The 19,654-nt window shown below is 39.1% G+C and overlaps 1 protein-coding gene across 2 annotated transcripts in view; it reads right to left on the reverse strand.

Annotated features, from left to right (window-relative positions):
* Nucleotides 1-386: 386 nt before the first annotated feature.
* stim1a (stromal interaction molecule 1a) overlaps nt 387-19,654 on the reverse strand; it is a 90,253-nt gene continuing 70,985 nt past the window's right edge. For both annotated transcript variants that reach the window (XM_088345503.1, XM_088345502.1), the window contains exons 9-13: nt 17,149-17,316; nt 16,115-16,215; nt 7,852-8,081; nt 4,746-4,809; nt 387-2,363 (exon numbers count right to left, since the gene is read on the reverse strand). In XM_088345503.1, coding sequence (XP_088201629.1) covers nt 1,997-2,363; nt 4,746-4,809; nt 7,852-8,081; nt 16,115-16,215; nt 17,149-17,316 — 930 coding nt within the window. In that variant the 3' untranslated portion in view covers nt 387-1,996. The remainder of the gene's footprint in view (nt 2,364-4,745; nt 4,810-7,851; nt 8,082-16,114; nt 16,216-17,148; nt 17,317-19,654) is intronic.

A 19,654-nucleotide genomic window follows, 5' to 3' on the forward strand; every position in this document is an offset into this window, starting at 1 on the left:
AATTGTTCTCAAGGATTTCATGTCAATTCTGTTTATAAAAGTTTTACTGTATTTTAATGATATCTTTATATTCATTTTTCTCATGTCTTTTCCCAATTTTTTTGCTTTTCAAAAATCATGGCATATGAGTTTTTTTGTGTCTTTGAATATCTGTAGTTCGTATTGTGCTTTGTAGCACTTGTTTCACTTTCCTTGATTTATATTTTTTCTGGTTTTCTATCATTAGCTTTCCTCATTTTATATTTTGTACAAAATGTTGGTCATAAAACCAAGGCAAACCCATGCACTTTGGGTTTCTGTGGTATATACTTTTTACATTACTGGTATTGTATAGTGAAAGCATGAGGTGGTATTGCACTGTCCTTTGAGTGCAATATAAAAAATGCTTACTTGAAATACTTTATTGCTTTCATGCAAAAGCACCACAAAATACAATCGGAAAATATGTAAAAACAGTCTGTACATATTAAAAGTTCATACTTGTTTGGGGTAGTACATAGCACTTTGACATGCATCAACCAGAAAAGACAGGTTATGAAAGGGTTTATTGGTCTATGTTATTCTTGACATTACTGTTGAAGTTGAAGGCCAAACACTATTCCTGGTCAACACTGAAGAAACCAAGCTTTTGTTTCTGCTAGTTTACTGTTAAAATGTCACGAGTGTTCAAAAAAAAAAAATCTGATACCTGCAAGAAAGTGAAAACATTGCACAGAAGTACTCATCCGTGTAAGAAAATAAGGTACCTTGCAAATGTAGTACAGTCACAATGGCAACATAAGTTTCACCTACGAGCATTTTTGATAAAGTGCCTCTGTTCAATCTTTTTTGCTTTCATGCAATTACCACAGGCCCATTCACTTTGATCAAGTGTCTGCTAGAATCCAGTAAAACTTAAATTTATGATCACCAACTTTTTTTTCTCACACGCACTCAAAAGAACAGCTTTCTTTTCCTCTGTCTTCTGATAAGCACAAGTATCTTTTTTGCCTCCAGGCTAAGCCCCACCCACCGGCTATGTCACAATGTTTACAAACAAATTAATATAGTGCAGTAACACAAAGAGAAAGACATCTTGAAAGTGTGGCTGTCTTTTTGGGTGGAGGGGTAAGCTGAAAACAAATGCATAGTCCAGTAAGGTCATGTAAACATCCAAGAAAATGTTCAGTAAATACAAATTTGGCACTTTTACAGTTGGGGGTAGAGGTCCTTTGTTTTCACTTAAGTCAGCCCTTTAATGCGTTCGTGGCCACATAATCCAAGGGGGGATTTAAACTACAAATTGGCAGCCATTTAAACAATCTTGTGCAAAGTATCCAGTAAAATACTAAATACCAAAACTAGGAAAGAAAAACGTGAATAAAAGATTTCAAGTGAATTTGATACACTTCCAAAATGATGCATCAGTTTTTTTTTTAATATGGCTTCCATAGCAAAAAGTTTGGAAACCACTGTAAAACATATACAATGTTAAAGTTATATTTGAATTTATAACAATTCTGTATTTTTGGTTTATAAAAATTCTCACACTAATTTTTAAACTTTTACGGAAAATATCTTGGGGAAAGACAATTCGCTCGGTCATTCTTAACTAGGGACAATTTGGACCGGCCAATTAACCTGACATGCATGTTTTTGGAATGTGGGAAGAAACCGGAGTGCCCAGAGGAAACCCACACAAGCACGGGGAGTACCTGCAAACTCCGCACAGAAAGGTTGGTTGCTGGATTTGAACCCATGACCTCAAACTGTGCCACACATGCACTAACCACTGCTCCACAGTGCTGCCCTATATATGATTACATTTCTAGTAAATTTAAAAGAATTGTATGTCAATTGGATATTTTTTTTAACAATATTTTATTTCCCTACATTTTTTCCTCAATGTTTGAAATATACTTCGATGTGAGCGGTAACAAGCAGTGTACGACATTTCAAGGTACCCATAGAAAAAAAAACACGAAGAATAAAGGTTCATGGGTGGGGGTCTTGGCCCTTATTTCTTCTGCTTCTTAAAGATCTTGAATGTATGTTTTTTCCGAGCAGCTGCAGAATCTGTGTCCTCGCCTGTAGATCCGCTATCTTCCTCTAGGGGGCTCTTTTTGGGCAAAAGTTGCGGGATGCGGGTAGCGCCCTTGCCCACCAAAGCCCCGGCCCCCCCGGTGGGGGACGGGGTATCGGGTTCTATAGAACTGAGGGATCGGGTGGACTCAGCGGGGCTGTGTGCCCCCATTGAGGTCTCGAGTAAGTGTTCACTGGCACCCCCGTTAGGAAGGCTGTGTAGTAGCGCGGAGGGCTTCATCAGGAGGCCTTTAGACATCGATAAGGACAAGGACGAGTCTGAGTCAGAGCGGTTCAGGTCCCTAGAAATCATTGAGAAAACAATCAGGGAAGTATAAAAAGTGGTAGCGCAACTTCATCGTGTCACCTTTCTGCCTCTTATGTGTGTGAGGCACAAGTGAGATACGACAAAGGGTCCATTTTAGCCACGCTATAATATTCAATCAGCCAACATTACTTGTTAGAAAGATTCAAAGCATTTATGTTCCTCATTATAATTTATTTACATTTGCTTCATAAGTAGAAGCACAACCTGGTCATGTCACCCTCTCTACCTTTTCAAATTCGAGCAAGGCATTGGAAAGATAAAATAGTCATTCAACCATGATATAATGTTGAATTAGCCAACACTTGTGGGAAAGATTTGAAGCATTTATGTTTCCCATTAAACTATATTTTTCTCTGTAAAAGTAGTAGCACAACGTGGTCATTTATTCTCTCTACCTCTTCATATTTTGAGGGAGGGACCAAACAGCTTGACGTTGCTTTTAGCCATGCTAAATATTCGATCAACTCGCACTACTCGCAATTTACTGTACGTTCATCATCAGTGTTTGACAGTCGTAGAAGTGGTAGCACAACTTGATCGTGTCAACTTTCTACCTCTTCAACACGTGTGAGGTACCAGAGACAGTCATTAGCAACTTTTAGCCGTGCTTTAACCAGTTGTCAATCCGTAGACTAGAGGCAGGATTTTATCAGGTTTTGTTATCATTAGGAACAAGTTATCATGCATCTCTAATAATTATCAATTTCTGTGATTTCTGTATTAGAGAGTTCGTACAACTTTTTCTTGGCCAATTTCAAGAAAATTTTAAGTACATTCAAAGCAATTTATCCATTTTTTTAAAAACAGTCCCATTAAAATAAACAATCTAGCTCTGCTCAAAATAAAGACCCCAATTCTAGCCCAACCTTATTTTGGAACCCTAAAATTGGTTTGAAACCTTAACTTGCAACCCAAACCCCATCTCTACATCCAACCCTCGATTTAACCCAAGTTAAAGCCTGTTTGAAATTGTAGCGCTATTTCTAAATCTACTGTGGAAGTCTTGACTCAGTTTAAAACCCTAAGATTGAGCTCAAACCCTACTTCCTAGCTCTGACCTAGTTTCAAACCATAACTCTAGCTCTATACCTTTTTTGAACCCTTCATTCAGTTTAGAACAGATTTTGTTTCAAACCGTAAGCTTAGCTCTATACCTATTCTGGAAACCTGAATTAAGTTTGGGACCCTAATATAAAGCTCAAACTCTAGTTCCTAACCCTAAATCTTCACCTAACCGTAAATGTAACCTTAGCTCTAACCTTGTTTCAAACAGTAACTTGAGCTCTAAAACCTATTCTGCAACCATAAATTCAGTTTATAACCCTAACACGGAGCTCAAACCATAGATTCTAGCCCTAACCTGGTTTCAAACCATAACCCTAGCTCTAAACCCATTTTGGAACCCTTGATTTAGTTTAGGACCCTAATATGGAACTCAAACTCTAGTTCCTAAATGTAAATCTACACCTAACTTTAGCTGTAACCCTAGTCCAAAACATTGTTTCAAATCGAAACCCTAGCTCTAAACCTAATTTGGAACACTAAAGTCAGTTGAGAACCTTAGTACGGAGCTTAAGCCCTAGTTACTAACCCTAAACCTACCCTTAACTCTAGCTGTAAACCCTGGCCCCAACCCCATTTCAGAACCCTAATTTTAATTGAATATCCTAATAAGGAGCCTAACACCCTTAGTTTCTAACCCAACTTCCAATCATTTTGGAACCATAAAATAAGTCATAAACCCTTTATTTGAAGCCTAAACCCTATCTCCTAAACCTTGGTCACCTAACCCAATTTCAAGCATTTACAAACCTAAATTTCAAGTTCTTTTCGAACCTTGAAAACACAACATCAAGATTCAAGCATTTTCAAGGATGTCAAGCACCTGCACGAACCGTTATTTGAAATTTGTTTTTGGTGGAGCCTATTGTCTATGAAGCAGTTGGAAGGAATTGTATTTCAAAATCACACCTGACATGCTTCTTGAAATGTATTCTTTGAAACAGAAATCGGTTAGTTAGGTAGTAGTCAAAGCGGGTGGGTTATCATCCAGACACGCGCATGCCTACAATACCCCAAACTGCGGCCGGAGAAGTCTAAGAAAGCCAGGTCGGGAACAGGCTCCAGCGGGTGAAAATGGTAGGGGGAGGAACGAGGAACAATGGGAGAGGAATGAGGATCACTAGACACAATGGCAGGGTGGGAGACGGTGGGGGAAAGCGGGAGAGGCGGAGACAAACTCTCCAGGTGGCTGAATGATTGGCTGCGCGCCTCCCGGAAAGAGGCGCAGGGCCGGGATGTCAGGGGTCCGGGTGGCGGGGCTAACTCCCCTTCTGAATGGAGGGCTTCTACCAACCTCTGAGAGTTCAATGCCGGGTGAGGATCCAAGTGGCGATGGCGAAGAGACATCGTGCTGGGGGCTGAGGAGACAACAAATACAAACATTTCCAGTGAAACGATGGGGAAAAGTACACTGGAGAAAAAAATGATAGAACTTATAAAAAAAATACACAATTTTAAAATAATACCATCTTCACTGTTCAACAGTTTTAACAAAATTGTGCTGCTTCTATACCATACAACAACCCTTTTTCACGAAATGGAATAGGCATTTTAACCGAAAAAATGGCATTTTGCAAAAAAATGCACAGGTCAAAATTAGAGAACACTTGGGTTCCTATCACTAAATGGTGTTAATCCAGCACATTTTGCTTATTTTCTCTATTATCTGTCAACCCCTATCTCACTGTCATTCTAACTGCCAGTTTCACTGACTGCAAGAAGGTGGGCCGTTCTAAAGTGACTGAAGGCTTCCAGCAGCAGTTTTCCAAGATAAAAACAAAAGGGATGACCCTAGCGGCCGTAGCAAACCAAGTTGATCATTCCAAATCTGTGATCTCAAAAATATTGAATTTTTAAAAAACTAAAAACTCATTTAAGTTGCCCAAGAAGGCTGGTTGTCAACGAAGACAAATGCAAGAGGACAGGTCACTGTGGAGGATGTCAATGGGAAATCGTTTCCACACCGCAGCTGGAATTGCTCGCCAGTTCAGTGCTGAACATTGTTAAGAACCTTTCTCGCCATACAGTGGCTTGTCGTTTAAGACCATTTGTACTGCAGCGACCAAACCTCTCATTAGCAAAAAAAAAAAAAAAAAAAAGAGAGCACATTGTGTGTACAGGAGAACTGGCCCAGAGTTTACTTGAGCAATGAAAGCAATTTTAATTGTTTTTGGTCTAATGGGAAGCATTATAATTGGCGACACATGGTAAAAAGTGTAACCAAAAGTGTGTAAAAAAGTCAGTTAAAGGTGGAGGAGAAAGTGTCATGGTTTGGGGCATGTATTCTGCAGCAAGATTTGGGCAGCGTGAGGGACTAGTGCTGTCCTATGGCCACAGATGTACTAAAGTAATTTTTGTTCTCTTATTATGATGTGTTCTCTAATTTTGATCAGTGCATTTTTGGCAAAATACACGTTTTATGTTGAAGCGCCTGCCTTCTTCATTATTTAAAAAAGGTGTTGTTGGTAGCATGGTATTGACACAAAAAATATATTTGAACTGCTGAGCATTGAAGATGATTATTTCAAATGTATTGATTTTTTTTTTTCATAAGATGTTCTCTAACTTTCATCTCAAGTGTGGGACGTACCCCAAACATTTTTTTCACTTGACTCTAAAGGCCATTTGCACAAAAAAGTAAAATCTGTGACATACCCTGAATATGACTACAAATAAGACAGGATTAGGCAGCCCAAAATGTTAAAAGGGCAATATTGGACCCAAAAAACATACCAAAAAAACTACAACCTAAAAACAAATTAGTCCGAAACCTCAAAAAATTAAAAGGCTTTTATAAGCCTTATAATGAATACAGCACATGGTGTATGTATTTATATTATACCAACTGTCAAAATTAAGTCGGATGCAGCACAAACTGGAGAATGATGCATCACGAAACTAAAGTGGGACTTCACGGTTCGACGTTTGCGGATTCAGAGCTTCGCGGTCTTTAATGGTTAAAAAAAAAAAAAAAAAAAATATATATATATATATTTTTTTTCTTTTTTTCAATTTTTTTTTTTGAAGGGGCGTTGCTACTTTGCTGATTTTCACTTTTTACGACCCGAGCACGGCGCGCTTCACCGCCCCCCTAACCCCACAGGTCCCCCCTACTCCTTTCCCCCGCGGCTGCCCGTCCGTCGGCCGGAGCCATCGAGGGCCGTGTAGCGCCATGTAGAGCCATCGCGGCCCGAGCGGGAGACGCCGGGCGCCGGTGTTGTGCCCAAACCCGACTGCCGTACAAAATCCTTCCCCCCTCGCGTGAACGCGCATTCTGCTGCGCTTTCGACAGGCCGGCCTCCGCGCGGAGCGCCCCACCCGCTCGGCTTGTCGCGGTGCGTGCGTGTCGCGCCCGAAAGTACCCGCGCCGCGGGTTAGGTGCTCGCTCGCGACCCTAATAAGGATAAGCGGTGCAGATAATGAGATGAGATTTATCTTTCTTTTTTTTTTCTTTTTGAAGGGGCGTCGTTACTTCGCAGATTTTCAGTTTTTGCGGGTGGTTTTGTTCCCCATTGACCGGGTCTAAAAAAAATAAGAATTAAATTAATTAATTTTTTGGAAGCTGCGCCGCTACGTCGCAGATTTTCACTTATGGCAGGTGGTTTTGGTCCCCATTAACCACGATAACCGTGGTCTTACTGTACTCTTTTTAGGATATCGCCTCAAGTTTAACTTCCAGAATTAGCTGGAACAAATAATAGATCAAATCGCTTGTTAAAAGCATTGTCAAATTATTAGATCATCGATTTGTTGTATCACGTGATTTATGAGTCGCTAAGTACGTTAAACCAATCCAAAGTGCACACATTCCTGTTGTGACTTGAGAGTTGTAAAACCACTTTGGTCCGACAGAAGGCAATAAAAAATAAATATTACATTTAAAAAAAAAAAAACTTTTTTTATTGAACGTTGCATAATTACTATCAAAATTTGCATGAAAGTTTCAACTTTGTAGTGTTTGACTGTTTAAATTAGGAAACAGTTAATCATTTTCAAGGGAACAGAAAGCGCCGAAAAAATAAAATCAAAATAAGTTAATAAATAAAAGAAAAATAATAAAATGACAGGTTTAGCTCAACATATGGGGCAGATTCTCAAGCTATATATCATCTTCATATTGGGATTTAACATAAAAAAACAAATATATTTTAAAAAATGTGAACAGTGGCTTACAATTTTTAATATATTTTTTGTGGATGAAAAAAATTGTACACATAAAACTTGTGTCATGTTCGTCCCCCTACAGAAACCAGGCTGTACTTGCCCAAGCCACACCACGTAAAATGGCGATCCTTATGACCCTAGTGGTTAAGGGAGCAACCAACCAACTCACCAACTCAAACTCAATTGAATTCATGCCCCAGCTGACATTTTAAACCCACATCTCATACAAGTCTTACATTGCAGCACAGCAGGCATGATGTCCTCATCAAGATCATCCAAATCGTCAGACACAATGAAGTGCTGTGGCGTTACCCGGCCCCCCATGAAGCTAGGGTCCAGGTTTAGGGCCGAGGCCAGCGAAGGCAGGCCCGGGTTGTTGACCACCGGGAAGCCCATCAAAAGCTCAATTTGCTGCCAGCGGTGAAGCCGTTCGCGGAGGGCGGTCGTCACCTCACCCAGCGCTTGTCTGGGGAAGAAGAATTGGCATTTTTAAAAACACAAATGAGAACATACCAGAGCAAGGATGTCAAACCTGCAGCCCTGAGGATGACAGTTTAAGGCTCTTGTCTAAATATGCAAAAGGACAATATCTTTTACCCACTAAAAACGCTGTGTTTTTGCATGTAACCAAAAACAAGTGCTAAAAGAATACATACTACGGAGACAGAAAATGACCACAGCGCACCTTTTTTACGTTTCAGAAAATGAGAAATAAGACATCAAAAACAGGGGAAAAAAATCTGAAAAGGGGGAAGATGAGAAGAAAAAAGAAAAATGAAAACATGAAAAAGAAAAAAACAAAAACAAGAGGATAAAAAGGGGAAAAAGAATATGAAAAAAAAAGAAAAAATAAAAGGAAAGAGCAAATTAAAAAAAAAATGGGGGCGGGTGGGGGATTACTCATAGCAGCAAGATGGCGGACTAACATGTCACCTTCATCTAGGTGAGCATCATATCATGTAAATGAATTAAACATTTCTTGACCTACGAGTAATTAAAAAAAAAATGCACATTTATATGACACGCCAGGGGACAGACTAGTAATAAAAAAAAGGAAGATGAAAAAGGACAAAGAGAGAGAAAAATAATAAAAAGATAGAAGGATATAGAGATGGTGAGAAAGAGAGAAACAAAGGCAGGGGAAAAAGCGAGAGAAAATAGGAGGGACTGAGAGCGAGAAACAAAAAGAGAAAAAAAAGAAAAAAAGAGGCAAGAAAAGAGAGTGAAAAAGAGGAGAGAGAAAAGAGAAATACAGAGTAAATTGAAAAAGAGAGGAGAAAAGAGAGAGGAAGTGAGCAGAGAGAGGGAAAGAGGAAGACATAAAGATTGAAAGAGGAGAAAAAGAGAAAGACAAACAAAATTTAAAAAAAGTAGAAAGGTAAAAAAGAAAAGCGAGAGAGGAGGAGAGTCAGACAGGGGTAAAGAAAGGAAGTGAGATAAATGAGACAGGGAGAAAGATAGTGAGATAAAGAAAGAGGGAACGAAAGAAACAAAGAGAGCAAAAGAGTAGTTACAGATCCTTCTGGAGTGGAACCTGGCTTTGTGACATCAAGTGGACATATTTGAAACTGTTGCTCATTTTACTTATTTGCTTCTCTCAGGGTTGTCCCCAAGCCAGATTCAATCTGTTGGTGGTCCCAATCCAGCCCGCGGGCCGCATGTTTAACGCCCATGGACTACAGTTTCTGTGTAGACCTTGCAAACGTTAAATATACAGTGTGTGAAAATTCACAGCTTAAAGTTGTTGTAGTGCTGAAGGGAGCCAAAGCATGAGCATTTGAATAACTACGGAAACCTGAAAGAAACCACTTGGCAAAGTTTTGAAGCCTACTTACAGATTTTCTTGAGTAAGCAAGGATTTTAGCCAGTGACATAAAAGCTTGTGTTGATCCCCACGGGTAACGAGAAAAAAAAAGACATCAGAGCGATTAAAAAAGCCAATAGTAGGAGTTGGTCAAAACTGGTGTAACCCAGTAACTTAAGTGGTAGAAGCTACTGAATAGGCCAGTGAAAGAGCTTCATTAACACAGAGCTGAGACTAAAAGTAGCGGCTAGTGGCAAGCTTTAGCCTACAGCAAAGTGTTTAGAATGAAGAGCTAGAAAATGTAACAGCGGAAGAAAAGTGGAGTGTTTGTTTCACAGTGCTGTTCAAAAAAGAGCAGTGCAATGTGACTAACCAGAATATATTGGAAATTAGTATATTTTCTTTTGTCACGTGCAAACAAGTTACCACTAAGTACAGTAGATTCTAGGAAAAAAAAAGACCCAGCATTCATAATAGGCATTCATGAAGGCTGTGCAATTGGGCAAATAGTTGTGTGTTAAAAAAATAGCAGTGTCTGTTGTTGACTGTACAAAACTCAAAACTAATGTGTATTTCCAAAATAGGTAGGATTTAGCAATCTTAATAATTAGTTGCATGACCAGTTTTTTACAACTGCTTCACATCTGTGTGGCATAGTCAACCAGCTTGTGGCACCTTTCAGTTGTTATTTCACTCCGTGATTGCTTAACAACAATCCACAATTAATTTACATTTCTTAGTTTTGCTTCACAAATAACATTTTTATACAGCCTTAAAAGATTTGTTTGGATTAAGATCTGGGGATTAGGCTGGCCACTCCAAAACATAAATTTTATTGGTTTGAAACCAAGACTTTGCAAGTATCTTGACATACACAAAGTGTTCCATAATACCTGGTATGATATAAATGGACCCAACACCAGCATAGGAGCATGTTTCTCCTACCCTGATTCTTGCACCACAATGCTTCACTGTTTCCAATGTGTACTGAGATTTTAATTTAGGGTTTGAGGGTCGTCTCACACACGGTCTGTGGCCCTTGGACACAATAGCGACAATTTTCCTTTTATTAGTCTATAAAATGTTCCTCCATTTTTCATTAGGCCAGTTGATGTGTGGTGTGAGAGGTGAATGCAAGAGTATGGTGAATTGTACCCTCTTCTGCACATGCCTTTTTTAAACAGAGGGAATTTGCGTGGGATTCTTGAAAATGAATTTGCTTCACCCAGACATCTTTTTACCTGTGGTGAGGGGCCCCCTTCCCCTGAGAGGTGAGAGAATTCTCCCACCGTGGTCCGCTGCGTGTCGTAAGAAGCGTCTAAAAGGGAGGGAGTGAGGGGATGAGGATCCTCTCCTCTCTATCTCTACTCCCTAAGAGACAGCAAGGCAAGGAAAGGGGAGAGGGAGACCAAAAGGTCCCGCAAACCCTAGTTATAGGGTCACTAAATATGAGAGGATGTGGAAGTAAAGCAACTGAGTGGAAGAAAGAGGAGACCGGAAGGATGATGACTAAAAGGAAGGTTGATGTGTTAGCTTTGAGTGAAATAAAGATGAAAGGAAAGGGTGAATTACAGCTTGGAGGTATGATTGGTAGAAAGTCTGGAGTTACGGGTGGACATGCTAGAGAAGGAGTGGCTGTGCTTGTGAGTGAGAAAGCAAAGGAAAAACTTGGAGTGGAAAGATGTATCTTCCAGATGGATGTGGGTGAGGTTAAAGTGGGGTGTGAAAGTATGGATGTTTATAAGTTCATGTGGACCTGGTTCAGAAAGAAGTGCTGAGGAAAGTGAGTAGTTCTGGAAGGATTTTTCTGATTGTATGGCAAGTGCGAAGGAAGGGTGGAAAGTGGTAAAACTAGGTGACCTGAATGCTAAAGTGGGTGATGGAACGGTTGAAAATGTCATTGGTATATGGAATACCAGGAAGAAATGAGAGTGGGGAGAAATTGATTGAACTGTGTGTGGAAAATGAGTTGGTGATTGCAAATACATTGTTTAAAAAGAGGGACGTAAATAAGTATACCTTTGTCAGAGTGGATGATGGTGAGATGGTGGACAGAGCACTGATGGATTATGTTGTGGTTGAAAAAGGGATGTTAAGTAGATTGCATATTTACAGAGGTGAAATGAGTGGTATGCCTGATCATTTTATGTGGAAAGAAAACTGAGAATAGATGGATCGTGGCCAGTTATAGGAAGTGTGAGGGAAGAGGTAAAAAATTCAGAGTTTAATAAGGCCTTATCTGTGTTTGTCTTGCTGTCTGTCACCCCTCTTGAGGGATATGACCTATGTTTTTTTTTATTTTTTTTTGGTTTGAACAAATTTATTGACACTAATAACAGCAAACAAACAATGTGAGGTTTGAACAACCCCTCTCGACAATCTTAACATCAATCAAGCATATTCACAATTTCGTTATGTCTGACAATATGCAGGGATCAGAATGGAGATTTTCATTTTCAGCTGAAATAGCCAGGGTCCAGGGGCCGCAGGCCCCGGCCAGGTCCAGGCGGAGCCCGGTGGGGGGCTCAGGGGCGCGAAGCCCCCCTGAAGCCAACAGCATCTATCTTATTTGCTATGTGAAAATTGCACTAGAATGAATTAAATCCAACAAAACAGAAACCATGTATTTTTTTCAGTTTTAAGATGTTTAAAACAATTGGGGGATTACAATGTTACAACCATCACCATTGTTGTTGTGTTTTGATGATGAAGATGGACCTTGTATTTAGCTACTAATCAACAATATATATGAAAATATATACATTAATAACCATTCATCATTAATTTGAAAATAGAATGCAAAAACTGAACATGCTTAAAGAAAATACATGTCATAAATTTTGTTTATCCTGTTCTAAATATTGTATTATCACAAAAGATAAAATCATTTCATATTTAAATAGATTTATAAATACCTCAGATTGGGATTTTCTGTCACACAGGGGAACCAGTGGTTGACTGCTGCTAGTATTTGAAGTGGAAGGATTTGGAATGGCCAAAAATGTTGAACCGGTGGTGTTACTGTTAGTTTCACTGCCGATTTTAAATGCGGATCAGAGTGCATAATTTGATCGCCGGCAAGCTATTTTTGCTTTGTGCTTGTTCATTTTAGCATGATCGATCAGTGCCACACAACCTTGCGTACCATAATTGATCAGATCGACACAGTATAGACACTTTGCTTTCCCTGGAACATCACACTTTGCGATGAACTGGCTCAAAGTTTCTGTAACTTCCTCGATCTTTGCGCCGATTTTAACGTTTACTGTGACAGTCTTCTCCAGCCATGACCACTTAAATTTATTCTTGATTCCTTTATCAATCTCGGAGACAAAAGCCTCGTCTTCTTTTCTTAGTATTTTCATATTTACTTTTTCAAACACTCATTTCACCGTTTGAAAAGACCGGAAGGAGCGCCATGTTTGAGAAAGCCAATGCTCTGAACAAAAGCTCCGCTGATTGGTTATCAGCGAACCTATCGACCAATGGTAGGAGTCGATCTATTTGTTAGCTAAACCACGTTGTGTGTTATAGATGTAATGCGCTGCGCTTCTTTATGCCGATTTTTCTCGCGATCTCTAACTGCTAACTTGGGGTGATGAAACAGTCACGTATCATACCTCACCCCCCCAAAATATTTTCTCATCGAATTTAGACGATTTACGGGAATGACCTTTGGGGTTCAAAAACAGCGGAAATCCGCGGAAAATTCTGATCCCTGAATATGACGTTTTAACATTTTTTTCTGACATTTTCAACATCTTTGTTCGTGTCAATAGATCTGTCCAGGCCAAAGTCCCGCGATTGTTTTTTGGTCTGAACAAATCAATTGACACCAACAGCAGCAAACAAACAATGTAAGGTTAGGTAGAGAGAGGTAGAGAGAGATAGAGATAGAGAGAGATAGAGAGGTAGATAGAAGATGTCTATCCATCTACCTAACTGTCAAAGCACTTTCAGGTAACTGCAGACCGTGCTTGAACATAACCAGTTAACATGGTTCAAACTCTTTTATCATGGCCAAATTCAAGCGCTTTTTAAGCACTTTCAAGGCCGATTTTTCAATTTTCCTCAGTACCTTCAAAGGAAGAAATACAGTGCTGATCAAAAGAGGTTTTTTTTGTTGACTTTGCTGACCAGAATAAAGTAACTATCTTGCTGCACGCACATGCTTTGTTCTATTTTGAGCTGTTCTAACTATGATCCAAGATCCTTTTGAGTCAACTGTCTGCTATAAACTGACATGAATTATGCCATTCGGCCTAGACAGTGCACACGCAGATTGTAAATAAGTGTGACATAGTGTAAGGTATATTAAATCTAGTTATTTGTAATTTTCTCTATTATCTCTATTATTCACGTCACAAATGGCTCTGATGGAATGTACTTGAGTTCATACTATTTTTATTACTTATTCTCTATTTTTCTACTCTTTTATATGATTCTGTTTAAAATATATGCACACTTTCAGTCTTTATTTTGAAGGATACAGGAAAGTCATCATGGTATGTTTTTACAGCTGCTTGACTTCTAAATAAAAACATTCAGGTCACTGGGCCACGGTGAGAGAAAGGGAGTCATTCAAGGGAGTGGGTCAGTTTTTCTCCCCGCGGTTACTGGAGGCCTCCTGTTGATATCAAACCTGCATCTTCCTTGACTCTCATATCAGCCAAAGATTAATATCCCAAATTAATCTGACACATAGCCAAACACAGAAAGGGCTCTATAGGTGCTAGGTAATAATTGAGTTCAATACGGAAGACAGCAAAGGAATAAAGTACAGTACTGTATGTTTTAAAACAATACATGAGAACAGTAGAACTTTTCTTGTGGAAAATACGATTTGGCCCCTACCTCACACAGACCCTAGCTCCAATGGTCTCCAAGTAAAGAGAGTTTGAGAACCCTGATCTAGAGGGACATGACATAATTGTTCGCCATCTTGTTAATGAGCCAAATTTGGACTTATTCTAATAATATTGAATGCTCCAAAGCAGAGTGCATTCAATTTAAGAGACTGCTGTTCTGTGATCTGTGTCTTAATTGTCCAAAATGGAATTGTAAATGGTTATTTATTTTCAGTTTACCATTTATTTAAAGCAATGTAGATTTGTTTATTTCTATAGTTGTTTTGTATTTTCAGGGATTTGCTGTTGCTGTTTGACTTTAAATCTGTTAAGTGTGTAAAAGCAAAAACTGTTTTGCGTTTTTCAAATTGTTTTATTAATTCATATTTCATGTGTTTTCAATCAATCCCAAAACATATGAAATTACTAATAACTAAATAGTTCGGTGCATGATGTTTTATTATTATTGATAATATATCATTGAAAAAAAAAATTGGAGGAGCTGTTTGGGAGTCAAAAGAGAATAGCACAGTTTTCTTGGGAGCGACCAGTACGGGGCGGTGACGCTTTACATAACAATGCCATCATGCTACCAGATGAGGCGTGTCGGTTTTATTTTCACGCACCTGTTTAAAAACATTCTTCATTTGTTGCATGGTCTAAAGCATCAGAAAATTTCAAACATTTTCCTGACCATGAAAACACAACATTAAAATCAAGTATTTTCAAGGATTTCAAGCACCTGTACAAACCCTCAAATAATAAAAATAGTGTCTTGTGGCAAGTTTTAGCCTACAGCGAAGTTTTTAATGTCATTAGCCTGAGAAGGAAATAGTGGGGGGAAAAAAAGCAACGTTGGCTTGCAAAACCCTGATGTTTGCTTGCATAAGCAGCTGTAAAAAGCAAGTGATATCAAAGCAGGAGGAGCATTGTCTGAATCAATGAACTCTGTGACGTCCGCCTGCATGAGCATCTGTGGAAGGCATATGATTTTGAAGGACAAAGCGGGAGCAGCTAACGAAAACAATAGCGTTGCATACAGGTTTCGTACACCTTTTTCATGGACACATTACAAACACTTCTGAAGGACTTTCAAAGCCAATTTTGAATTTTCCACAGGACCATTAAAATAGGAAATCCAGCACCGTTCAAAAGAACAAGGGCCTGAACCTTAATTTCATACCCCAACCTTATTTTAAAACCTTAAAATCTGTTTAAAACCCTAATTTGCCGCCCAATCGATAGATCTGCACCAAACCCCAGGTAAAACCCCAACCCTGATTCAAATTGTAACCGTAGCTCTTAACATATTTTGGAACCCTACATTCAGTTTAGAACCCTAACATGGACCTCAAACACTAGTTTCTAGCCCTTTTACGACTTACGTGTCCGCACTGTCTATGTGTTGTACTGCCTACTTGTGGGTCTCAGTGTAGCGTGTCCTAGCGTAGCTGTTTTTTATTTTATCCAAACCCTAGCTCCTTACCGGAGCCCAACACCTAACCTAAGAAACATGGCAAGAAATTCAAGCACTTTTCAAACCTTGAAAACGCAATGTTAAAATTCAAGCATTTTCAAGGATTTCAAGCACCCGTACGGTCCCTGTACATAATACACACTGGGCCTTTGAATAAGTAAATAAGGCCAGTATCAGACTTGTAAATGAAGTATATGTAGTTTGAGCTTAGTATGCTATTAGTCAGGAAAGGATTGTTACATACAGGAAACATTGAGATTTTTTCCCACCTCAAATGTAGGAAACATTATTGGCACAGTGGTTCCTAAAATATGAATTTGTACATTTCGAAAGCATGCGTGTTCTTGTATGTGCTTGTACTCCCAACTCACTTTGCTGCTAAAATTTTGTGGTCCACGTCATCCAGTGAGGAGCTGTGAGCTACGTGGAAAGTGCCGAAGAGAGTGTTCCTCTTTTTCTTGATTTTCTCTGCCTGTGGGGAAAATCAAAACCAGGGTTCATACACCTTTTTCATGGCCAAATTCAAGAACCTTTCAAGCCATATTTTCCAGTACTTTCAAAGGAAGAAAACCATTGTTGATCAGAACAACATTTTCTTTGTTGGCTTTGTTGACTAAAATAAAGTCACCATGTTGCTGCTAGCACATACTTTGTGCTCTTTTGAGCTGTTCCTATTTATGATCTCTGTTCTTTTTGTGTCAATGGGCTACTATAAACTGACATGAATTTTACCATTCTGCTTCAATGATGCAAACACAGCTTGGATAGGATACGACATACTTGTTTACAAACACGGAAAGGTCTCAAAAGGTGTTGGGTAATAATGGATTTTAATACAGAAAACAAAAAAGAAAAAGTACTGTATGTTATAAAGATTTACAAAATTTAGACTCATTTTAATGATATTGACTTTTCCGAAGCAGAGTGCGTTCAATCTGTCAATCTTAGGGACTGCTGATCTTATGTTTTATGTAATACGCATTTTAATTTACAGTTTCTCTGTGTCAAAAATGGATAAAATAGAAGAGTAAAATAGAAGAGTAAAATAGAATGTGACTGACTAAAACAAGTTATCTACACTTTTTACATCATCTCTTAATAGCAAACACACTTTTCTATTACAGAGACAGGCATGTAGGCACAAGTTAGCTGAGCTGCCGCACTAACGGTACTTTTCCAGCCTCGGTAGCACTGGCCCCATTCACTTATCCAAGGAAAGATGAGAAGGGGAGAAGAGTAGGATCAAGGGAGAGTCTTGGCTGCATCTAAGACTTCATAAAGACCCGTCGAATGAATAAAATGCTGATTCCCAAATATCTGTATCGATTACGAGCCCACCGATTATCGGTTGACATCTACCCTACATCATATAAAAGAAAGGAGGGAAAAAAAAGGAATGTGTTACCCCCTCTTTGGCCAGCAGGAGCTGTCGCTCCGCGTTCTGCTTCTTGACATTGTAGTACTGGACCTCCACCTCGTGTGTGAGCTGCAGCCACTTTTGTAGGGACTCGGGAGGGGACCAGCAGCTGCGAGACTCCAGCTCCTTCTCTGCTTTCTTCAGCGCCATTCGGACCTCAAATTCACAATTAGCTCAACTTTATATAGAGTAAAAAAAATTAAAAAAAGAAGAAATAATTAGGTTTTTAACTAATCCAGCTATAGAGAACTCCAATGATGGTATTTCAATACAATTGTGAATATTAAGGATCTAAAAACTCATAAAAAAAAAGAAAAAAGTAAAAATTTAAATAAATATTATTTAGTCCCCTATGGATTATTTTAACTCGTCTATGCCAGGTCTGAAACCAGGCGTATCTAACACAATTGACTCGGGTTTTCCAAAATACACATCTGATAATAGTTTTCCATAACGTTCCAATTCTGATGAGCTCAAAGAGACTGATTACAGTAAGACCTCGGTTATCGCGGATAATGGGGACCAAAACCACCCGCGATAGGTGAAAATCCCCGAAGTAGCGGAGCACCTTAAAAAAATAAAATAAAAATAATATATATATATATATATATATATATATATACTGGACTGTCTCAGAAAATTAGAATATTGTGATAAAGTTCTTTATTTTCTGTAATGCAATTAAAAAAACAAAAATGTCATACATTCTGAATTCATTACACATCAACTGAACTATTTCAAGCCTTTTATTATTTTAATATTGCTGAATTTGGCTTACAGCTTAAGAAAACTCAAAAATCCTATCTCAAAATATTAGAATATCATGAAAAAGTATACAAGTAGGCTATTCAACTAATCACCTGAATCATTTAATTAACTCGAAACACCTTGCGAGGGTTTCCTGAGCCTTAAAAACACTCAGCTTGGTTCAGTAAACTAAATCACAAGTATGGGGAAGACTTCTGATCTGACTGCTGTCCAGAGGACCATCATTGATACCCTCCATCAGGAGGGTAAGACAAAAAAAAGAGCAGGCTGTTCACAGAGTGCAGTTTCAAAGCATATCCACAAAAAGTCTGTTGGAAGGGAAAAATGTGGCCGGAAACGCTGCACAACCAAGAGAGATGACCGCAGCCAGTCAAGCCACTTCTGAACTCAAGACAACGGAAGAAGCATCTGACTTGGGCTATGGAGAAGAAGCACTGGACAGTTGCAGAGTGGTCCAAAGTCCTCTTTTCTGACGAAAGCAAGTTTTGCATTTGGCATCACTGTCCTTGATTGGCCTGCTAATTCCCCTGACCTGAACCCCATCGAGAATTTGTGGGGTATAGTTAAGAAGAAGATGAAAGACACCAGACCTACAAATGCAAATGAGCTGAAGGCCTCATTTGGAAGTCAAGGCGCCAGAGTCTGGGGAAAGGCTGGAGAGGAACAAAATCCAAGTTGCTTGAAATCCAGTGTGAAGTTCCCACAGTCAGCAATGGTTTGGGGAGCCATGTCAGCTGCTGGTGTTGGTCCACTGTGTTTCATCAAGTCCAGAGTAAATGCAACTGTGTACCAAGAGATTTTAGAGCACTACATGCTTCCATCTGCTGAAAAGCTCTATGGAGATGAGGATTTCATTTTCCATCATGATCTGGCACCTGCCCACAGTGCCAAAACCACCAGTAACTGGTGCACTGACCATGGCATCACTGTCCTTGATTGGCCTGCTAATTCCCCTGACCTGAACCCCATCGAGAATTTGTGGGGTATAGTTAAGAAGAAGATGAAAGACACCAGACCTACAAATGCAAATGAGCTGAAGGCCGCTATCGAAGCATCCTGGGCATCAATAACACCTCAGCAATGCCACAGGCTGATTGCCTCCATGCCACGCCGGATTGATGCAGTAATCCGAGCAAAAGGATTCCCAACCAAGTACTGAGTGCATCAATGGACATTTTCAAATGTTTGATTTAGTTTTGCTGTTATAAAATTATTTTTTTACTTGGTCTGAGGAAGTATTCTAATATTTTGTGACATGATTTTTGAGTTTTTTTCAGCTGTAAGCCAAAATCAGCAATATTCAAATAATAAAAGGCTTGAAATAGTTCAGTTGATGTGTAATGAATCCAGAATGTATGACATTTTTGTTTTTTTAATTGCATTACAGAAAATAAAGAACTTTATCACAATATTCTAATTTTCTGAGACAGTCCTGTATTTAATTTATTACACAAAAAACCCCACCATCAAGAATCAATATGAAAATTAATTGATCAACAATAATTTACCTGGGCTGCACTTACTTTGTTTTGTTGTTGTATTGTGAAGTACAACTGAAAAGAAGTGTTAAAAAGCACAAAAAAAGAATAAAAACAATGGATACTCAAAGTGACCATAACCCAGCCTTTTTTTTTTACTTAGAGGTTTTAGGGGCGGCAGTAGCTCAGGAGGTAGAGCGATCTTTTTAGGATTAAGGGATCTCAGTTCGAATCCCGCCTTGTCCGTG

Source organism: Urocampus carinirostris, chromosome 10 (assembly GCF_059441175.1).
Source record: "Urocampus carinirostris isolate Australia breed hairy pipefish chromosome 10, RoL_Ucar_1.0, whole genome shotgun sequence".
Classification (NCBI taxonomy): domain Eukaryota; kingdom Metazoa; phylum Chordata; class Actinopteri; order Syngnathiformes; family Syngnathidae; genus Urocampus; species Urocampus carinirostris.